This window comes from Anabas testudineus, chromosome 9 (genome assembly GCF_900324465.2).
Source record: "Anabas testudineus chromosome 9, fAnaTes1.2, whole genome shotgun sequence".
In the NCBI taxonomy this organism is placed as follows: domain Eukaryota; kingdom Metazoa; phylum Chordata; class Actinopteri; order Anabantiformes; family Anabantidae; genus Anabas; species Anabas testudineus.
The window spans coordinates 23812130-23834937 of record NC_046618.1 but is presented as its reverse complement, the minus strand read 5'-3'; the positions used below and the strand labels follow the sequence as shown (position 1 = coordinate 23834937).

The following is a 22808-nucleotide window of genomic DNA, read 5'->3' as shown; positions in this document are numbered from 1 at the left end:
TACTTGGTGAAGTTGTGCAGCTACAGTGTGATCAGACCAGCAGAATCATCATTATGTCATTTGTATAAATCTCAGCACTGTGTGTCATTCAGGGAAGACGTTTTTATGTCTGATAACTTGTCCTGTTTGCAGCTGTTAACTTCTGTCTGACAGAATACTTGCTGAGATATCTATAACCCCAGGATCTGCAGACAGAGTTCATATTAATGCATCAAAGAAGCAGGACCAGTGCTCACTGAGCTGGCAGCACTTTGTGATTTTCCTCCCATAGCCCAAAGTCAGGCAGTTACTGTATATAGACTGGTGACTCTAAATTGCCTGTAGCTTGAAATGTACCTATTATCTTAATGCATCTATATGAAGCCAGTTGTGAAATTATTAACTATTTAAGGTCTAATTAGCAAAAAATCTATAAATAATTATCTCATATGTGGAACCTGAGAAGAATGAATGAGAACGTTTCTTCCGGAAACTGATTATTCGGCTCAGTATGGAGGCAGAGGACCCAGGGGAGGAGAGCACTGTGGGAAACAGGAGTTCCCCTCTGTCTCCAGTCTGTCTTTGTCCATTTGTTTGCTCCTCAGCGTGATAGTATTCACCCCAAAAACAGCTTGATAAGGAAGGATTGAGGCAGAACGTAAGAGGATGTAAAGTCACTACATCTGGATGCAATAGAAAGTGAAGTTTGCATGTATACATATTTTAGTGGACTTGAAATGCTAATAAGCCTGGTCTGAGAATGAAAGCAGAGCGACCAGCCAGGGTTTCTCCTGCTTTTTTCTAGCCCCTCTGACCCTCCCACCTTCTCCCTCGGCTGCCACTGTGCTGCTGCTGCTGACTGGAGAGGAGAAGGAGGAGGAGGAGGAGAAGAAGGAGGAAGAGGGATGCAGGGACAGCACACCTTACATCCCTCCCTCCCTTCCACTCTTTCTTCCTCCCTCTCTCTGTCTGTTCCTCTTCACTCCACAGCAACAGCAGCACTCACCAACACACACCACTGCTGTCGCTGGCACAAGATACACACACATACACATTCACACACAGACTCTCACAAACACACACATACACACACTGAGCGGCATCCTCAACACAGACTGAGACGCCCTCGGACTGCTGCAGGCGAGGTGAGTGGGTAAATATGTGTGTGTATGTGTGTGTGTGTGTGTGTACTCTGTGAGTAAATTACGTTAGAGTTTGTAGAAGTTGTGTTAAGTTTGTCAGCTTCATTGTGTCTTCTTTGTTTCAGTGTGTGTGTGCATTTTCTTGTGTGCAATTCTAATGTGTGTTGGCTGTTTGCATGTCTGCATGTGCTAGTGTGGTTGGCATCTGCTCTGTGTGTGTGTGTGTGTGTGTGTGTGTGCACATGTGTGTGTATTTACGAGGTACACCAGAGCCAACGGGACTTGTGTTTTGCACCAGACCAAAACAAATCCACAAAATAATGCTGACTCTCATTCAGAAGTGTGAGTTTTCGTGCAGGCATGCATATATGTGTGTGTGTGTGTGTGTGACTGGAGAAGCCAGAGTCTGTCTGGAAACTTGTCAGCTGTTGGGAGGTGTGTGTGTGTGTGTGTGTGTGTGTGTGTGTAAACTAGTGAGGCAGAGGCCAACATTCATGCCAGTACTACTTGTCAAACTGCGGATTCTGGCTTTTGTGACTCTCTGTTGCAGAGAATTACAAGATAAAATCTCCACACGTCCTGCCTGTTCAGTTTATTAAAGAACATAAAATACCTCCTGATGCTAACATCACGCACAGTTTGTGTCAGTGTTATAAGTAACTTCAGATGGTGACTTTCTAGCAGAGGCCCACGTATCAAATATCACTTGAATCTTTAATCATTAACTCACTTTGTGCTAGAAAGTACTGATTTGGTGATTTGCAGAGATCTTGGAGATGTCAAAGTTAAAACAGGGTTATGTGTAGTTGAAAAGCTGCACTAGCTCAATTTAGTGCAGTGTAGTGCATCCACGTCTTGTCTCTATTTGGTTTGGTTTAATATTCAGCATTTTGAGAATAGACTCTGTTGGTGAGGGTCACATCCTGCCATGCTGTTGCCCCTTCCGTTGATTTGTGTACTGTGATGTGATGTAGCCAAAAACGTCCAAGCTATGTTTGGCTGAACTTCCATCCCAGCTGTAAAATGATTATTTGAATTGCCGTGTGAAAAACTTTGGTGGGAAACAGTTTTGTAAAGTACATCAGAAAGTGTCCATGGTCAGCATGGATTCAGGGAAACTACACTGGATTTCACTGATGACTGTGATGCCACAAAAAGACAATTGAGCCAACCAAACATTCACAAGAAGCACGATCGATTCCCACCTATCTATACGCCCAGAATGATCCCAACAGTTGTTACTTTGCCTAAAAGACGATACACTGGTGTTGATCAGCTGTAGAATGATACAGTGTGAGAATCCGTATTTCCTCAGTGGATTTTCTGTTGCAGATGTTTAACTTTATGCAGATTATATATATATATAATATAAGAAGTGTGTAGCTACAAGTGTAGCTTGTAACTAGATAATAATAAGTCTGCATTTCTTAGGGGTAAATGGATGAAGACTGCTTGGAACAACTTGTTCCAAGAACTCTGGTGGTCAGACAAACCGCTAATAGTCTCATTGCCTTCGCAAATCTTGCTTAAAACTTAGTTGATAGAGGAAGTTTTTTTTGTTTTGTTTTAAGAGAATGTAATGCAGATGACATCAGCTTGGTCTTGTTCTTGAGAAAGGCTGCCACGAATAATGAGTCAATAAATAGCTTGGAGTTCAAGTGTGAGCAATCTATCCCTGTGTTTGACCTGGGGGCAAAGAAATTCCGCTACATCTCCTCAACGTCTCAGACTGCCTTGCTTACTCATCCTGAGAGTTTTTCCTTCTTTCTCTTTCTCCCCCAAATACCATCAATTCATTATCCTCTCTCCCCATATCTTTAGTCTCTCTAAATTGTGGCTCTCTTTTATTGTTTTTGTTGTATTGTAATAGATCCTGCTTAGTTTCTGCTGTACACAAGTGACCCCCTCTGATGAAAAAGACTTTGGCTCATGGAGCAAAAGGCAAAAAAGAGATGAGTCTGTCTGATGACATGCAGACACCCGCAACCACCCCACACTCCCCGGTTTAAATGATATGGGCTTTGGAAGGCTGACAGGAAGACATTGGGATTCCTCTAATCACCAATATGTCACACCACTTTTTCATGTCACACATACTGAAAAAATTAAAAGTAGCGGTTGTGTACAAATCTGATCAACACCATTATTTCAACCATCTGAACAACTCTCAACTGAAACCACTGTAAGTTTCTCTTACCACCAAGTGACTGCAATGTCTGGGTTTTAAACTTGGCCAGAAGCATTGGTCATTGTTCTCTCTTCTGTCTTTCCTCAAAGTGACCTGCCCCAGTGTTTACTAATTACTGGTTAAGGTTTGGTTAGAAATAATGGTTTTTAATTGAAATAATAGTTGTATCCTTTTGTAGTCTTGCAGATCACAGATGTTCTATTTGTGGATTTCACCCTGTGCTTCTTGAGAAACCTTTGTGCCATTGTCCTCTTGTAAGAAATTGCCTCCAGTGACACGTGGTGCACAGGTTCTTCCATCATTTTTTCAAGATCCTTTTTACCTTGAACACATCTCTTTTGAACAAAGCAGCCCCATATCATCACACTGCCTCCACCATGCTTGACGCCTAAGTCTCTGCATCCTGCAAATGTTCTTCTTTTTGATCTAAATGCCTCTAATGTGAATTAGTCTATCCGAGACACTTCCTTTCATATTGTGTCATTGTGGTTCACATGTGGACCCAACACAGTCCTCTCAAAATCCGAGACGTCGTGGAGAAATCGTTGAACAGATGGAGTGGGTCGCCATTGAACACAGAACTGCAGTTTTCTCCTAATGCACAGGGCTGCACCTTGCACAGTCACTTCATGCCGCTGATGAGTATGTATGTGTGTGAGAGGAAGAGAGAGAATCTGAGAAGAAGAGAAACATTTGTATTTATAGTACATGGGCTCTGTATAACACTCGTTCTATTTGAACTGCAACAAACAATCAAAAGTTAATGAGGGAATCTTTTGGTTTATTTGTTTTTATGTTGACAAGTGTCCAGTGCAAATGCCGTTTGTGTGAGTTTGCAGAAGACATGAAGTGTGGACTGGTAAATCAGGCACCTTAGACTGTATTAAAAACGTCTGTCTGCTTTTATTTGTGTAACTCTTCACTATATTTCTTATCTGTCCAAAAAACCTCACACATCATCAAAGTCGAAGTTCCACTGCAGGTCAGTGTCACTTTCAGTTTCACTTGTAGGTAAATGATTGCTTTTTCTAATCTGCTGTGTATTTTATATATCAGTAGTTTATAATAAAAAAAAAATCAAGCTGCCAGAGCTCAAAGTGATGTTTTCAAGGAACATTTTCATTAGATTGTGCAATGTTCGAACCACAGGTAGTCAATACTGCCTGGTTGATTTCCAGCATAGAGAATAAACATTCAGAGTTGGTCTGGTCTCTTGGACGGACTGCTCTGCTCCAATCCCGCCTCCCAGGGGACAGACGGCTGCTGTCTGTCCATCTGTCTGCTGAGGCTGCCAACACTACAAAAACAAGACAGTGAAGCGAGGGGCCCCAGGGGGCCTTAAGGGTGGGGACGGCACGGGAGTGAGGGACGGGGGGGGACAAGAGGATGAGGGGACTGTGTTTACCTTTGTCCTCTGGCTGGCTGGGAAACAACAGCAGAGGAGAGGAGGAAAGTAAAGTGGAAGACCCTGTCTGGACCAGCAAGAGGCAACAGGCCGATTCCAAGTTTGCGTGTGTGCATCTGCGTGAGAGCTGGAGAGACTCATGGGGGGCATGTGATGCGAAGATGCAGAAATTTCAAGTGTGTTTCTCTGTCTGCGCTCTTAAACTTCTATTTCCACTGTAAATTGTGCAAAGACAAAGAGGTAAAATGAGGACAGGTTCAGGATGACAACATTAAAGTTGTGTCTTCGGGGAAGGGTTGTATCACATCATGATGGCCCTCTGAAGCATAGTTGCACTAATGTGTTGTGTGTGTGTAAGCAGCAGAGAGGGAAAGCGAGCCTCAGTGTGAATAATAAGCCGAAGAGAATGTGTGTGTTTCTGAGTGTTCACATTCATGCTAGGATGTTTACATACCTGTAAATGCACATGGCTCAAGCCTGAGTACAAGCATGCACAGTGGCCAGTGTGTATCTGTGTGTGCACTCAGTCACGCCACTGGCTAAGCGTATGCACATGTGTAGCTGTGTCTGACAGAGTGTACGTCTTCTGTGTGTGTGTGTGTGTGTGTGTGTGTGTGTGTTTGGCAGCTGGCTGGGCTCCAGCTGTGTCTGGTTGGATAATGAAGTCCAGGTGCTGCTGCGCCTTCTTTAAGACACCTGTCACCAATATTTAGTGCCAGAGAAAGCCAGACTACAAACAGGGCGGGACGAGCTGTTTGCTTATTTTAGCTAAGCTGCCTAACTGGACCTGAGGACGTGGGATGTACTATGAGCTCTTTCCTAGAAGTTCTGTGTGTGTGTGAGAGAGAGAGAGAGAAGCAGAAATGATTCAGCCTCTCTGACTTCTGCTGATTCAGACGCAGCAGCCAAGAGTGTTTCCCTGTCATTTTAGTAAAAAGGGTTGAATATCTGAACAGATTATGCAAGAATCTCTATTAATTATTATTTGTTTTGTTAACACAGTTTCATGATTTTAAGTTTAGGGAAGTACAACAAAAGGCTGAATGACTGAATACACCTTCAGATTGTAGGCACAAGCTTTTGTAAATGTGTTGATTTATGTAGTTGTGTAGTGCAAGTGTGACTTTTTAAAATTAAATTTAATAAATTAAACGAACACACTAATTAGAAGGTCGAGTTTGTTGAGTATGTGACTAATTTTCTAAATTTCAACCGAGCGTTTGGAACATACAAACTGACAAAAGAAAATTGGACGATGCTGCAGGAATGGTTTGAGTAATTTACTTGGGATGTTTTTCTTTTTTTCTTTTGGAATGAAACTGGATTCTTTGTAGCTGCTATGAATTCAAGTCTCCATAAAGAGGAATGATACAAACCTTTTGGATCTGCCATTCTGCAGACTTCCTTTAACAAGTCAAAGGCTTCATTGAGGCATTCAACTTGTATATACAAGTGCAGAACCCTCCTTTTTCCTGTGTGTCTGTGGCTGTTCATGTAAGCCTTTACATACAGACATCTACGTTTCCTGATAGTCTGAAGCAGCTCGCTGCCTTCATATATAGCAAAGCCAAACAAAGACCTTACCTGTGTAAAGTCTTAGGAAACTTCCCTTCGTCCTTCCAGCACACTGGGTCTTGTTTAACTTTTACATGGGCCCCTCTGCTGTCTCCAACACCTGTGGCCTCTCAACAGCCTGTCTGTGTCACCCTCCACCTGCCAGCGCCAGCCCGCCACAGACTGCCTGCACATTGAAATACCTGCAGACAGCAGGCTGGTGTTGGCGTGAGTGTGCACTGTCAATGCTGTGCTGTTGTTTTCTCTGATAGGACAACACATACTGGGTTACATTTGATGCACAGTTCACATGAAGGAATCCAGAAGATTGTTCACCTCCCGGTTTTACCTGCACCCACAAGCTAAACTGAAATTCATTAAGATGGTGTCTGTCCACTTTGTGCTGTTGGTAATTGTCTCTGCAATTACAGCTAAGTACACGCACTCGAATCGTGCATCAACACTGATGTGGTTTAATGTCACACGCCCCTCATCTCTCTGCAAAGGTATAAGACAGAAGCAGCACTTCAGGTATCCCATCTAAACTACCACAGATGTTCACAGTGGCACAGGATTTCACTGGAGAGTCAGAGAGGAAATATTACAACCACAAATGTGTTCTCGTGGTGTAAAAAAATCCAGCTTCAGGCCTTTCTGTGGGTTTGGAAGCTGAGAAGCCTCAATTTGGACAGAGGGAAGACATAAAAAAAACACCCACACGTCTCAGCAACATGCTTTCATCGACAATTCACATAAGTGCCTGGACGTGGGGTTATACTGTTACAAGAACTCATTAGTGGTCGTGATATTTCCCTTCATACCCTTCAGGCTTTGTTAAAGACTCATCACTGGGTGCTTCTATGTAGAAATACATACAATACAGACAGATTTCTGGCTCGGACTTCCTCCATTAATCATTACATTGGCTGCTCTGTTAGGAGAAGTTGGTCTGAATGTTGAGCCTCTGTTAGCTTCACCACAAACAGGACACCAGGCAAAATTAGGCAGAAACATTTGATTGTACATTTCTAAAACATTTGATTTAATGCCATAAATTCAAAACAGAACTGTTTATTACACAAAGGCCAGAAGCTGTGCACAGTTCGGTTTCCTGCTCTGGAGCCTCCCATGCAGGTCTCTTCAGCAAACAGATCTTTATTTTTTTTTGTCCACATGTTAAACCTTTATTTTCCTCTGTATCTCTCTCTGATGAACCAGGATGAGGGTTTGGTCCTGGGAACAACGTGGGGAGACGGTCGTGTTCCTTCTGGGCTTCCTGACATTGACTGTGTCCGTGGGGAACCTGTCCACCAGGGGGCTGCAGGTACACGAGACACACACAAAAACACAACACTGGACTTTCTTCTCAGTTCAAAATATCAATATTCATTGGAGTAGACCTCAATTATCCAATCTGAAATACATGTGTGCATCAATCAATTTAAAGTGGAAATTAGAATAATCAGTTTCAGTTAAAAGGATCATAGTGAAGTGTGAGGCTGTCTGGGTCTTTACTACCTTTTTCAACTTATGTTTGTAGACGTGCATTATGGCTTAAACAAGGAGATTTTTGAAGTAAAAAGAAGTAAATCAGGAGTTGTGGATGCTCTTCACACCTTGGATCTCCAGTTCAAATCACTGTGACGCTCATTTACTGTGACTTTAACTTACGTCTTCTCGTCTTACCTTCATGCACTCTTATGGTCCGTCTCTACCTCTGTACCCATCCATCTCTCCCTGTCGCTCTCTCTCTCTCTCTTACGCTCGCTGTCTGGTATTTCCAGTGTCTCTCGCCCTCGCTCACAGCTGCTCTGTCTCACACCTTTACAATGAGCTCAGTGCACATTCCAGTGGTCACTCTGATGAATCTGTCTGAATGAAGGGACGCAGCCATCGGCCAGAATTAATGCTGCCCCTGCACATCAGGAATGTGCGAAATGCCGACCATCTTCACACCTTGGATCCCCAGTACAAAACACTGTGACGCTCATTTACTGTGATCCTGTTCTGAAGGCCTTCGCGCTGATGGTCCAGTCATTTAAAGCAGCTCCACAACCACTGCTGCTGTTACTAATACTTCATACTTGTTATACTATGTTGAGCCCCTACTACCATTGCAGGTTGTATTGATGCTGCAACTATGACCTCTGTTATTACGACTACTACTGATATTTCTGCTGCTAAGGCTGCTTCTGCAAGCTTTACTCAACTACTGTACGTGCTACGGCAAATATGGCTGCACTTTTGGCAAACGCAGCAGCACTGTGGGCCCATTAAAAACAAGATGTCAAGTTTCCCTGAAGTTAGAAATACAAGAGCCACATGTAAGATTTATCATTGTGATTATGACAAAAGGGAAATTTGAAGCAAATATTAACTAAATGCAACAAATCAAGTGTAATCTGCTTTTAGGCCTGGTATTAGAAAGGCTAAGTTGTGGCTCATTCAACATTAGGCCTCAGAGCTCAGCGCTGTCTTGTGGCTTTGGTCGTGCAGCCACATTCAGATGAATGCATTGCCCAGTCTCTGGTGGTATGTGGGCCAGGGGAGCTCGGTAATGTGGGTAAGCAGTGGGTAATTATCCAGAGCTGCACTGTGTCGTAAATCAAACAGAATCATTCTTTATTTAATTATCCCCTTCACATAAAACTGCATTTGAAAGTGCACAGCTATAGAGAAAGATATAAATAACATCTCCTCTCATTTGATTTGATTTGTAAGCTGAAGAGGTTTGGTTTATGTGAAATCGTTGGCAGATCCAGCTCCGCTGCTTCTCTATTAACGTCATTATTGCTGTTACTAAAACATCCAGCTGACCACTGTTGGGATGTTTTTATGTATACGTCTTTGTGTGTGTGCGTGTAGGATGAGGGAGTGGCGTCCAACAGTCTGGAGGAGGAACTGGAAGTGACCACGTACTGGTGGGGGGAGTGGGCCAAGTGGACGGCGTGCACTCGCACCTGTGGAGGCGGAGTGATGTCACAGGAGAGACACTGCCTCAAACAGAGGTCAGACGCACAGATTTCAATCCAATTCAGTCCGAGTTTATTTATACAGCACCAAATCATAACAGAATTATCGCAAAGCACTTTACTAAATAAGAAATGAACTTTATAAACTCAGAGAGAGAACGTAACATCCCCCTTAAGCAGGCACTAGGCGACAGTGGGGAGGATTTGATGAGTGGGAATACACAATAAAAGCCAATAAGCATAGTAAAGAGCACCTAAAGGTATATTTAAGTAAGTATAAGTGGCTAGGAAGAACAGTGAGTTCAGAATCACTGACCCTGCTGTTCTTAGACCACTTCTCTACCAACTGAACCACACTCTCTTCCAAATGCGTCTGATCCTGATGTTTTATTTGAGTCATTATCATTTAAATCCAATTAGTTTTGTTAATTCTATTTTTGTTTTCTGTCCAAAGAAAGAAGGTTGCTGCTGGGAAAGACAACATGACCTGTACAGGAACCGCAAAGAAATATCATCTGTGCAACACTGAAGTGAGTCACAGACGTCCAGTTCATTTACTTTAATAAAACAAACAGCACCTCTGACTGGATGACGGTGGAGGACTGTGGTCGTGGACCGCAGACTCCAGCTGTGTCTGTAGATGTTTGAAAGTTCAGCTGGGTGGGGTTCAAAGGGATCTCTGAACAAACAATCACTTACAAATAATTGATTTGTGTAACATGTTGTAAAAGTGAATCTGAACAAGTGTGCGATAGACCTCTTTTATTGACCTGTGCTGTCTCTGCAGGAATGTCCTCCTGCTGGGAGAAGCTTCAGAGAGGAACAGTGCTGGTCCTTCAACTCCCATCTTTATAACGGGAGGAACTACCAGTGGAAACCTTTATATCCTGGTATTAACCCCCACAAAAAAACCCAACAACCTCTCTTTACCCCATTTGCTGTCCGAGCTGTATTCTGCTAAAATGCAGACGGGATCTGATCTTTTAATTCTTTTTAGACCTTTTTATAACAATAACAATTACAAAACAAATGTAGTTTTTTGAAAGAATGAATGGTTTCAAATAACTTTCAAGGACACCACAGGACAATGGGGTGTTTCTAGGAGCCATAAGCTGGAGTAGATGAATATTGGATTGATGTTTATCAGGTTAGCACATATAAACTGCAAATAATGTTGCTCTGGATGTGTAGTTAGGTCAGAGATTTACTGTAATATAACAACTGTGCAAAGTTATAAGTAGGCCGTCTGCTTACCAACATGGTTTCAGCTTTTAGGTATAATAAGTACATTAATAACAGCGGGAATGTTAGTAGCAGTAACATGAATATCAGGCGGTGTGCAGTGGATTATAAGCATCTATCTCAGATAATAGTGAAACACAAACAGAAACAAAGCAGTTGTGACAGAAGAAGGAATTACTAATTCAATTAATGACCTTTGACTTGCATTTTCTGTGCTGTCTGTAGACGACTACGTTCACATCTCCAGTAACCCCTGTGATCTCCACTGCACCACAACCGACGGCCAGAGGCAGTTGATGGTGACGGCACGAGACGGCACTTCCTGCAAGTACAGCAGCTACCGAGGCGTCTGCGTGGACGGTAAGTGTGAGGTGAGTGCAGCTTCAAATTTACTTTCTACTTGTTTCCAGAACAGAACACAAAAAGCTGTGTCTTTGATTGTCCTTAAGGGCATTCTATCTATTTTCTATGAATAAGATTAGATATGTTGCTTGACTGATATGCCTCTGATGTGACAGCATTTAATGTTTTCCTCTTCAGTGTTGATGTTTAGTGTGTGCTTTGGGCAAAAAGATTATTATAAAACCACAGTTTTTTCTCAGCCAATCGGGTGTGACGGGGTTCTGTTTTCCTCCAACACCTTGGATAAGTGTGGGGTCTGTCAGGGGGATGGCAGCAGCTGCAGCAGAGTCACTGGAAACTTCCGCCGAGGGGCCACGACGCTGGGTGAGCCTCTGTGTTTAGCTGCCTCTTACTGTCCAGCTAGAAAGACATTGTCCTCAGATAAAGAGTTTTATAATTGTTGACAACTAATAGGAGGAGTAACAAGAATCTTACTGATTTAATAAACTGCTGCTTCTTGTCATCAAGGTTACTCGTTTATTACTCAAATCCCTGAAGGATCATGGGACATTCAGATCATTGAGAGGAAGAAGTCGGCTGATGTTCTAGGTGGGTGCTTTCTTTATTCCTGCTCCTCACAAGGTCTAATGATGTTCCTAGTGTTACTGCCAGCTTTTCTGTTTTTAGCTGTGACCGACCAGGCGGGCAACTTCTTCTTTAATGGTGCCTACAAGGTGGACAGCCCACAAAACTTCCACGCAGCAGGCACCGTCTTCAAGTACCGCCGACCCATGGATGTGTACGAGACTGGGATCGAATACATTGTTGTCAAAGGCCCCATTGACCAGGCCATCAATATTCTGGTAGATGAAACAGCTTTTCATTCAACCTCTGTTATGTCTGTAACACTTAATAATTATTTTTGGTGGCCAGTGAATCTGATGTCGTTTGTTAAGTTCCCTACTTTACTCTCAAATGACTGACATACTCGATCAAGTTGTGTTCTGATGGTGCTTTACCATACTTATATTTGTTGTATTTCTATTTGTTAGGCTCACTGGGGGTATCACATGATGTAAATACACCCCACTATTAACAGTCCTCTCACACAAACCTCAACACTACACCCATTAGTCTCAAAGAGGCTCTGACCCCTCACCTGTGGTCTTTCACCCTTCCAGTGAAACCTACATCCTTGTCACACTATAATGTTCAAAAGCTCAGATTGAAGTATTATTTGTTGTTTTACAGTTGTTCAATCCTTGTTGGATGTAAATTAAGAATACAAGCTGCAGGTTACCGTTCTCCTAACTCTTAAACAACAGCAGAGAGTGAAGGACACTGTAAGTGCTGCGAAGATATGTGCACATATGTTCTAGCAATAGATGCTCATGTTTGAATAATGCGGTGATGCTTTAACAGTTCAGCCCCTGTAGTGCATCAGACACACCTTAACTGTGTGCGCTGTCTCCTTTTTAAGACTAAATGGCTAAGATGTAAATGTGATGCAACCGTAACGGTGGGTCTGTCTCAGGCTGAGTGAGTACAGACCTTGTGTTCTGACAGTGGTCATATATCCCAAACAGTGTCCATGTAACAGGCCAGGTTTGGTAAATTTCTCCGCAGGTTTCTGGAACACAGAGCTCCTCACAGATGCTCACTCTTACACCGCTGGTTTGTTTCTGCTCACAAAAGTTTTTTGTCATCAGAAGAAAAGCACTCGACACCACGTCTAGATTTTTTTTTCATAGTGATTAGATTGTCCTGAAATAAGATGCACACCATGTAAAATGTCACAGTCTGGCTCTCCTAAATAAAAAATGAATTATGATCTCCAGTCTAAAGCTGTGCATGTCAAGTCGAGTTCAGGACATAACACGCATGTAATGCAATTTATACAAGAATCCTGTAATAAATCCTACAGGTTCTAACTCTACATTTAACACGAGTCTTGAACGTATATCTTCTTAAAAAGTTCAGGGTCTGTTGAGTTGTGCAGATTGTAAATCACCATGAGCCATTAGGATTTGTCTTAATGTGAAATATCTTGGAGTTGATTTGGGTTTGGTTTTCTTTTTATTTTTGCCATAGAACCTTGTGACTGATCTGAAACCTGTATTAACCTGGAATTGATTTGACTTACTGTCCTCTTGTCACTCAGGTGTGGAACCAGAACGGTCGCACACCGTACATCACCTATGAATACACCGTTCTCCGGGATTCCCTGCCACCTGTCCCACCTCCTCCTGTCTATACTGGATCCGACACCTCAGCTGGAGAGGTTTCTGTTGAAGTGGGGGGTGCGGTAGCCCCCAACAGCAGCATTTTTGACCAGGCAGCCCCTCAGGACCAAGTGGAGCCGGTAGGTACAGACAGGCAGAAGGGCCAAGAGACCAACGAGGTGTACGAAGAGACAGCGGCCATCGACTGTGATCAGGATGAAGCAGCTGCTGCAAAATTTACAGGTGTTTGTTTGTAACATGCCAAACACATGGTTAACATCACAATGCTAATTTAATACTATCACAAACAATGATAACTAAGACTACTGTTAATGAACAGTGGGAGGTTACACTTATCTGCACAAACCAGTTTGTCTGTAAGAAAAAGAAAGAACTAGATGTGGAGAGTGTGAGAAAGGCAAACGTCACGAGGTGGTTCAGTGGTCCATTGGCAGGTCAGAGTCTTAGGATCAATCTCACTCTCCTTTTCACAGCATGTGTGTGTTTGTGTGTGTTTGTGTGTGTGTGTGTGTGTGTGTGGAGGATGGCCCTTTGGAGTAATGCATTATTTATGGCACAGACACATAAAGAAGATGAGAAGCATATGAAAAATTCAAAGGTTTTGTGGTGTTTTCTCCTTTTAAAAGTGGAAGCATCACAAACATGAGCGATAATGGCCTTTCTGCAGGCTCTACACTCGCTCAGCTGACGCTCCAGACGAGAGAAGAAGAGTTAGCTAAAAGATTCCCCATACACTTTCTACCCAGGCTGACATCATACTGCAGATCAGACACTGAAGTCATTTAAATTAAGTTTCTCTTTTACTCCTTTATTTGTGTTTTTATTTGTGTTGTGTACTTTTAAATCTTCCTTTTCTGATTTAACTGAATGCTGCAGTCTAGAACATTTCAGCTTATCAACCAGATTTTTCCTCTAGATAAACTTTGTGACCTTCAATAAGATATTACCTTATGTGTTCAGACATCAAAGAAACAGAAGCATGTAGGTAAATACCAGTTGATGCATAGGTGTGACACTTCAGGAGAAACCATTTTGTCCATGTCCATCCTTACTGAGCAAAAACCAGCTGGATAAATTTTGTTGTCAAGCGACAACGTGGCTTAAAGCTACATCACATAATTTACTTCAATCAGTAAAGTGAGTGAAGTATTTCTGAATATTTTTAATTTTGATCCATCAGAAGGAAACAGCAGCCACACAGGCAGCACTGCCAATCCTCCCCCGGCTGGCGGACCCCTGGATACAGGACCAAACTCCCCAAACCTTATCTGGAGGGTCCTGCTGGATGACCGAATCAACCCTGATGAGCTGCTCATCAACATCTCGACCAACCAGCTGCTGACAGAGGGAGACAGTTTGTTTTCATCAGAGGTGGGACCAGCAGAGCTGGACCCGAGCACCATGGAGCAAGATGGGCCATTTGGACTAAATGAGACGCTGGAGTTTACTCTGGGCCGCAAACGCAACGACAGCGGAGAAATTTTATACCAGAACAAAACAGTGCAGAGCGGTGGGAGGACTTCCAGTCGCTCCAACAGAACCAGGTAATCCAACATAAATCAGGTGAAAAGTGCAAAAAGTACATCAGATCTCAAATGTGTACAGCAGAGGTCTATTGATCACAGTTTCAGTCATGTTTGGACTCACAGAAAATAATTTCCCCTCCGGCTGGATTAATGTAAGTCTGGACTGAATGTTTTCACGTTTGGCTCATGCTGGGCCTGAGTTTCAGACATCGTCAAGCCCCTGGGTCTGCTGCTAGATGAGGGAAATATGCTGCAGACTGTATGAGAAGAAAGCTATGTGGCGTGGACACTTGCTTTCCTCTGAGGACATCCTCAAAGAGAGGTTTCTGTTTCTGTATAACAACGTAACCAGAGGAAATGACACAGCATACAAAGTGAGACACAGCACGACAAAATCTGTAGCAACACAGGAAGAGAGCAGTGTGGAAAGTGGGACAAGTTATAGGACGAAAAAATCAGACAGGAGGTAGACAGACAGGCAGCTGGCCAAGCAGAAAGCAGAGCATGCAGCAAGCACAGTGAGACAGCAAGACAGAAAACTATGCAGGAAGAAGACGGGAAGAAGGGTAAGCAAAGTGACAAGCAGGCAGACAGCAAAGCAAGAAACAGACTGCAAAACTAGAAAACAGCAAGATGAGCAACATGCAGATACGGGTGCGACACAGCCTTGACCACTACTGCCCCCACCCTCTCTCTGAACTGAACCGTTTTAATCTGGGATTTCTCTTCTCCACCTTTTCTCTTCTCTTTTGTCGTTTTAATCTACATATTTTTATTGTTTAATTGTTTCATTTCAGTAAGTTCCCTAAAAACTACGGTACACACAAACATGAGTGACACACGGTGGAGTAGACAGGCAGTAAACTAAGTAGACGGACAGGCAGTTTATTGGGGAGTTGTGCTGTCAAGGAGTTAAGCAGTTAGACTAGTATACTAACAGGCAGTAAAGCAGGTAGATATACAGGTGATAAAGCAGTTAGATAGGTAGATATATGTGCTCTAGTGTCAGCAGACAGGTAGATCTGGCAGGTTTTGCATTCATCATATTTATAATTTATGTTGACTTCCCCGGCGCTGTGTCCAAAACACAGCTTCACCAGTTCTGCAGCCAGCAGCTATAAAACACACAAAGACTGAAAAACAGTCGGGTTAGGGTTAGGGTGAGAAGGTGAGAAGAGGAAACGAGCGCGAGTTGGCCACACATAGAAACAAATAATTCAAGGTATTTGCAAGAAAAGTGAAAAATAGGCTGCAAAGGCGAAAGTGTGCTTTCAGACTGTAGTCACCTCTGGGGAGAAAATAATTGCAGGAATCAGTCTGGCTTACATGGAGAGATGCCGGCGAGGTATAACTCAAAGTGTAAACATCTGGCGGCTGGCGGAGGCGGAGGAAATGACCAGTGTTATGACAAGAATGTGCACATGACTTTTATGTGATGTGATGAAAGTGCGTTTGCTGAGATGCAGGCTATGAATCAGCTGTCTCGCTGTGGTCGTCTGAGGCTTGTAAGACCCGTCCACTGGATATCCTCAAACGTCCTTAAAGAATCACTTACAGGAACTGCATCTTTTGAAGGTTAATGTCCTGCTTGTGTGTAGAAGATGGTAGCTTACATTTACTATTCTAATGGTGAAAATAACAAACAGCACAGCGTCCGTGCTGCACTTTATGTTCCAGTAAAGACGTTTCCAGTTCCTTATGTGTGCTTGTGTGTTTTAGGGGTAATCAGAGGCTGTACCAGAAGAACCTGAAGCTGAGTCCTGCCGACATGTATCGCTGGAAACTTTCCTCTCAGGAGCCCTGCAGCATGACCTGCTCTATAGGTACGGTACATGAAAACACATTGAGACGTGTCACATCCTTGACATCATCACCCACCCATGACTTCACATGATGCAGCATGTGCAGTGTGTGTTTTGCACCTGTCATTTAAACCCCTGTAATATTTTGTGACCTCTATTTTCTTTATGCAAATCACACAGCTGTTTTGTCTATAACAATCTACCGTTTAAATAAACCTTTGACTTAATTTTGCTCTTGATGCAGGAGTTTCAAAGTCTTTCGTCTCATGTGTTCGTTATGACGGGGTCGAGGTTCACGACATGTACTGTGATGCTCTGACCAGACCGGAGCCGGTTCATGACTTCTGTATTGGCAGAGAGTGTCAGCCCAGGTACCAGCTCCTGAAAAACTCACTTTAATAAACCCGAATCACACAAACTACGTAATGCTACATTTTGAAAAACATTTGTCGGTAATGTAAAAGCTGGTGGAACCTTTATCTGAACTGAACTACTGAGAAGGGGTTAATGTGGTCTTTCAGATGGGAGGCGAGCAGCTGGAGCGAGTGCTCAAGGACCTGTGGGGAAGGTTTCCAGTTTCGTCAGGTTCGCTGTTGGAAGATGCTCTCGCCGGGCCTGGACAGCTCGGTCTACAGCGACCTCTGCACCATGGCTGACCTGGAGAGACCTGTGGAGAGGCGTGCCTGCAAGAGCCCCGCCTGCGGCCCACAGTGGGAGGTGGCCGAGTGGACTGAGGTAAGATTTGATCTGCTGAAAATAAAACCACATCATTTAAAACATAAGCAGCTTGAAAACAGAAGTACTCTGTTAACAACAAATGGCCGAACTGTCAGTTTTTTTTTACTGATAGAGGTATTATCTTACCACCAGGTGCTTACTTCTGTTTTTTTAAATACATTTTGGATTCTTGTATTTTACTTCATCATTCAGAGAAAGTTTCTCTGGCAGGTCAGACATCTCTCTCTTGCTCATGTCAGGCACATTTGTAACAGCTGTCTACTGCAGTCTTGTGGTCTGATTGTGGTCACTAATGGATTCTCCAGAGACACTTAGCAGAAACCGAAAGCTCCGACCAGTAGGGTTTGTAAAATACACAAAAATGAGTGAAATGTACAACTCATTTATCAGTCGTCCTTTTGTAGTTACACACACTTTACACATTATTTACAGATAATTCATTGAAGGAACCCTGGATTAGTTTTTTAGCTAATTTAATATTATCCTTGTCTGTTTCACAGTTATTTTCTTTGCAGTTAAACTTTAAGCACTAAACAAACTTTATATTGTACTTTTTGTATTAATTTGTTGAGCTTGAATTTCAAACCAGGGAGGATATAATCAGAGAAACAACAGCTACAACACATCTTTCCTGCCTAGGCTAGACCACAGGAAATAGTAATTGATAATTGTCTCACTCAGTAGTCCTCTGTTAGCAGCAAACACTGTCCATCCAATAAGAAAATTCATCATCTGGATTTTACCAAGCAAATAGGTAAAAACCTCCCATTAGATAATTACTGCATGACATCCATGTCAGAAGACGTTGAAAAGATGTTAATCTCTTTCAGAAGGGTCAAATTGTTGACATGAATTAAGCAAAGAAAACATCTGAGGAGACTGATGAAACCAGTAAAACTGGGTTAAGAAGAAGGTCATGTGGTCTGATGAGTCCAGATTTACCCTGTTCCAGAGTGATGGGGGCATCAGGGTAAGAAGAGAAGAGGGTGAAGTGATGCACCCATCATGTCTAGTGCCTACTGTACAAGTCTGTGGAGGCAGTGCTATGATCTGGGGTTGCTGCAGTTGGTCAGGTCTAGGTTCAGCAACATTATGTGTCCAAAGAATGAGGTCAGCTGATAACTGAATATACTGAATGACCAGGTTATTAATCAATGGGTTTTTTCTTCTCTGATGACACGGACATATTGCAAGATGATAATACCAGTATTCATCAGGCTCAAATCGTGTCATGGATTAACCACCACAGAGTCCAGACCTTAACCCCACTGAGAATCTTTGGGATGTGCTGGAGAAGACTCTGTGCAGCGGTCTGACTCATCGATCCAAGATCTTGGTTGAGAACTAATGCAACTCTGGAAATAAATGTTGAGACATTGTAGAAACCTATTAAAACGATCCCACAGCAAATGCTTGCTTAAATCAAAGCTAACAGTTGTCCAATGAAATATTCGTGTGACTTTTTTTTATCGCGTAGTGTGTTTTACTTCGTCTGCAACGACAGTTTTACATCATTAAAGTATTTATTTTGCAATAACGTGTGGGTTTTATACTGTTGAATGTGTTTCTGTTTCCATTGATCCAGTGTCCAGCTAAATGTGGACGTAAAGCCCAGGTGAGTCGTGACGTTCGCTGCTCTGATGAGACCAGACCCTGTGACCCGATGACCAAACCGCCAAACATCAAGAACTGCACCGGTCCACCGTGTGAACGTCACTGGACTGTGTCCGAGTGGGGGCCTGTGAGTTTCTTCATGTCTTTCCTCTCCAAATGCACAGAACTGCATGTCAGCACACAGTAACGACTTATTTACTGATTTATTCATCCAGAACCCTCTTTACAGATAGTGATCACAACTCACACACTTGATTTGAAATTTAACATTCATGGTGTTATTGCGATTTCAGGTTTAATAATTATTATATTAATAATGATAACACTAAAATAATATATAACTCTGTCATGTAGAGTAGAAAAATCTGCAGCCGTGTGCTGTCCCACTCTGTATAACTGTGCTATTTCATGTCATGGTTCCTTCTTATTTGATATGATGTGACGTGACCTGATGTGACTTAATGTGGCTTAAATTTGAGTCTGAGCTCAGTGTGGCTGCAGGAGACAGTAATGGAGACCAGGGCGCTGACATTTCTTATGACTCATGCATTTTGACCTCTGACCCTTGGTGCTGCAGTGCTCGGGGTTGTGCGGCCAGGGGAAGATGGTGCGTCATGTGTACTGTAAGGCTCCGGAGGGTCGCGTGGTTCCTGAGAACCAGTGCTCTGCGGAGAACAAGCCACTGGCCATCCACCCCTGCGGGGAGAGGGACTGTGCTCCACACTGGCTGAGCCAAGACTGGGAGAAGGTGAAGGCTTCATCCTGAAATCAGATTTCTAATGTGTATATTAGTAGTAAAGTGATTCCAGTAGGTGATGATGGTGATTAGTTAACTGACATTAATTATTTTTATCTCATCATGTATAAAACTGTTGGTCAGACAAAATAATTTTCTATAGGACTTTTTCCACTGTTAAAATTAAATTAAATTGTTACTGAATTAGATATTGATCTAATTAAAGTTAACACTGAATTTACTACTTTAATAAAATATTTATTCACCAGCAATAAGTAGGGCAGCCAGCGCCAACGGATGATTCATATGGCGTGTTAGATTCCCTCTGGTCATATTCTGAATCATCAGTTCAAGGATAAAATCTTCAGCTACAGAGTTTTGAAATCCTCATTACTCAAAAGTCTTAAAAAACACGTTTTAATAGAACATTTTTTAATTTCACCCAATAAAAGCCACCTGCTCCATTCATCCATGCATCATTTAGTTTTATAAATTACTGCTGCAGGGTGATACTGACAGTGCTGTTTTTAGTTTAATAACCCATTTACTGATGTAAAAATGCTAATTCTAAATGCCTAAAATCCAAATAAAATACCATTACACATGCATATCTAAAAAAGCTGTAACATATTTCAAAACATTGTTAATGTGTCAAAGTAGGAACCATTTGTCAGACTGTATATACGTCTTCTTAGAACTCCATGACTTCAGACTCACTGATGTCATGTTTTGATTTTATAGTGTAACACCACCTGTGGTCGTGGTGTGAAGCGGCGGATCGTCCTGTGTGTCGGCATCAGCGGAGGAAAGTTCCAGATCTTTGATGAAGACGCTTGTGGAGGCAACGAAAAGCCTGAGGAGGAAAACACGTGCTTCGAGAGGCCGTGCTTCAAATGGTACACCACGCCCTGGTCTGAGGTGAACACGGAGCGCACACACTCACAGCTTTAATATGGAGAATGGTTCATACGTTGGAGTGTGGAAATTCTCCAGCTACACACTCAAAGAATCTGTTTTTTAATTTAACATTCAAATGTTTGTGTACCACCGAGACCCCTGAGACATCCTGTTTGATGGTTGTTTCTGGTGCTCTGTGTCCTCAGTGCACTAAGACGTGCGGCGTGGGCGTGAGGATGAGGGATGTCAAGTGTTACCAGGGGAGAGAGCTGGTGCGAGGCTGCGACCCGCTGACCAAACCTGTGGCCAAACAGACCTGCACTCTGCAGGCCTGCCCCACTGAGCCTCCAGGTAACACCATAGGAAACCAGCTGCTGTGCTTCCCCTAATTCATTCTGTTTACTTCCCTTTAGATTGATGATATTTCCTTTTAATACTTTTGAATTCACCCACTCCAACATGTGTGTCTCAGATGAGAGCTGCCAGGATCGTCCCTCCACCAACTGCCTGCTGGCTCTTAAGGTGAACTTGTGCAGCCACTGGTACTACAGCAAGGCCTGCTGCCACTCCTGTCGCGCCATACGACCTCCCCCCTCCTAGTCCAGGACACCACCGCCTCTCTCCACCTCAACTCCAGCGTGAGGAAACACTGGGGAAACTGGGAATAAAACGAGGAAGCTAAAAGTCAGAGTTGGAAGCACGACCTGTTTTTGAGAAGCACAACTTCCTCTTGTAACCTGTGGGTCTGTCAGTTGGACAGTTTAATGATCTGTGGAGAGTTAAACCTGGTCACCCTCTCATCTGATGCTACATCACTTACAGCATCCACACAGAATATCAAAACGCTATTTGTCTCTATTTGCCCTATAGATGCTGGTTCTTTTCCGTGTATCTTTCCACAACTCACAGTCGTGATGTTTCTTTCCTGTTTCTTAACAGACTTTAAAACATCCTAAAATACAACTAGCGTGTTTACAGTCACAGTTACACGGCGTGATTTGAGAAGACAGGTGGATTTATTTGCTTTAAGGAGCCTGCACAGACACACAGGTGTTTCCCGTTATTCTGGTTGATCAGACTTCTGCCTAAAATCAAGCTGGATGGAATTATGGTAACCAAATCCAAATTTAAAGAGTTTCTACTCAATAATTATTTATCATCTTGTGTTCTCTGGATTTTTTCATGGATGTTTCTGGAGTCGATTTCTTTGGGAGGGAGTCTAGGCATAAATCTCTAAGACAGATATAATAATAATTAGTTTGTGATTTGGATAACCTGACCTCAACAGCCTGAATTAAGCCTGCTAAAGTTGTGGTCAGCTGAAATAAGTGGAAACACCTGTGAGTGTGTGAGACTTTTATTGTTGTTCCTGTAAAGAAACCCAGTGTAAAATAAGGCAGATGTCTGTATGTTTGCTGACCTGGTGTGAACTAACTGACCACTTCTTTATCTCCTTATCCTTGGTGCCACATTCCTTCTTCTCACACTCGCCTTTTTCTTGACCACTGGCTTTGCACATTTGTTTTGGTCCCAAATGAGTGCACCTGGTTTTTCCCTCATGATCGCTGTCGAACTGATGATCCAGTCTCAACCATGTAACAGGTGTGTTTCAGTCTTGACTTCATGTGGAGTGGAGAAAAAAAACGTAGAGGTCCTAACGACCTGCATTGCCGGTGTGTTCATCGCTGCAATGAAAAGATCCATTAAATTATTTCTCACCTGACTATACTGCATGACTAGAATATTTAATAGTGTTTATGAAGTCTTATTTAAAATGGAGTTTCAGTTCGGTGTCTGGCACGGCCCAACAGGAAGCAGAAAGTTTCCCTTCCGCTCCCCCTCCCCGCGGGATGTGGAAGCATATTTATTAGTCATATTTTCATTTATCATGACGCTCCTGATGCCAGCCAGTGGTTACTCATCAGGTCAACTGATGCCAGTTCTGTTTGTGTGTGTGACAGAGGAGGAGGGAGTCGATCCAAACACAGACAGAAAGATTCCTGACACTTGAAGTATGGTTGAAATGTATTCGCATATGTACATGTATGTGTCCTTTTTAAACTATTGTGTACTGTGTTTTTATATAACTGATACCTCTTTGTACAAAACATAAGTATGGAGAATGTGTACTGTTGATGATAAACTGAAAACCTAATGGTACTGACTTGTATTTCAATTAAATATCAGTTCAAATGATCACATAAGCCTCCTTGTTGTGTTTATATATATATATTTCAACTTGCATTTCAAATGCCCACGACTTAAACTCACTTCTTTATGTGTGTTTGTGTTATTGTCCCTTCACTCAAACTGTTTCTTGTTCATATTTGCTCCTGGCAAAGTTTTTATTAATTGAAATAACAGCATGTTAGAAACATTTTTAGGCTGCGTACCTATGAAAAGAAAACACAGATGAATGTAAAGCGTG

At 42.7% G+C, this 22808-nt stretch overlaps 1 protein-coding gene across 1 annotated transcript; it reads left to right on the top strand.

Annotated features, from left to right (window-relative positions):
- Positions 1-884: 884 nt before the first annotated feature.
- Positions 885-22173, top strand: adamtsl2 (ADAMTS-like 2). The gene is given in 22 exon segments (XM_026343622.1): positions 885-923; positions 926-990; positions 992-1055; positions 1057-1124; positions 7487-7592; positions 9134-9276; positions 9695-9770; positions 10028-10130; positions 10708-10853; positions 11085-11208; positions 11353-11433; positions 11512-11687; positions 12986-13289; positions 14248-14611; positions 16313-16416; positions 16640-16766; positions 16917-17130; positions 18719-18874; positions 19325-19495; positions 20225-20401; positions 20587-20731; positions 20853-22173. Coding segments are annotated over 22 exon segments (3081 nt in total). The 3' UTR covers positions 20981-22173.
- The last annotated feature ends 635 nt before the right edge of the window (positions 22174-22808 follow it).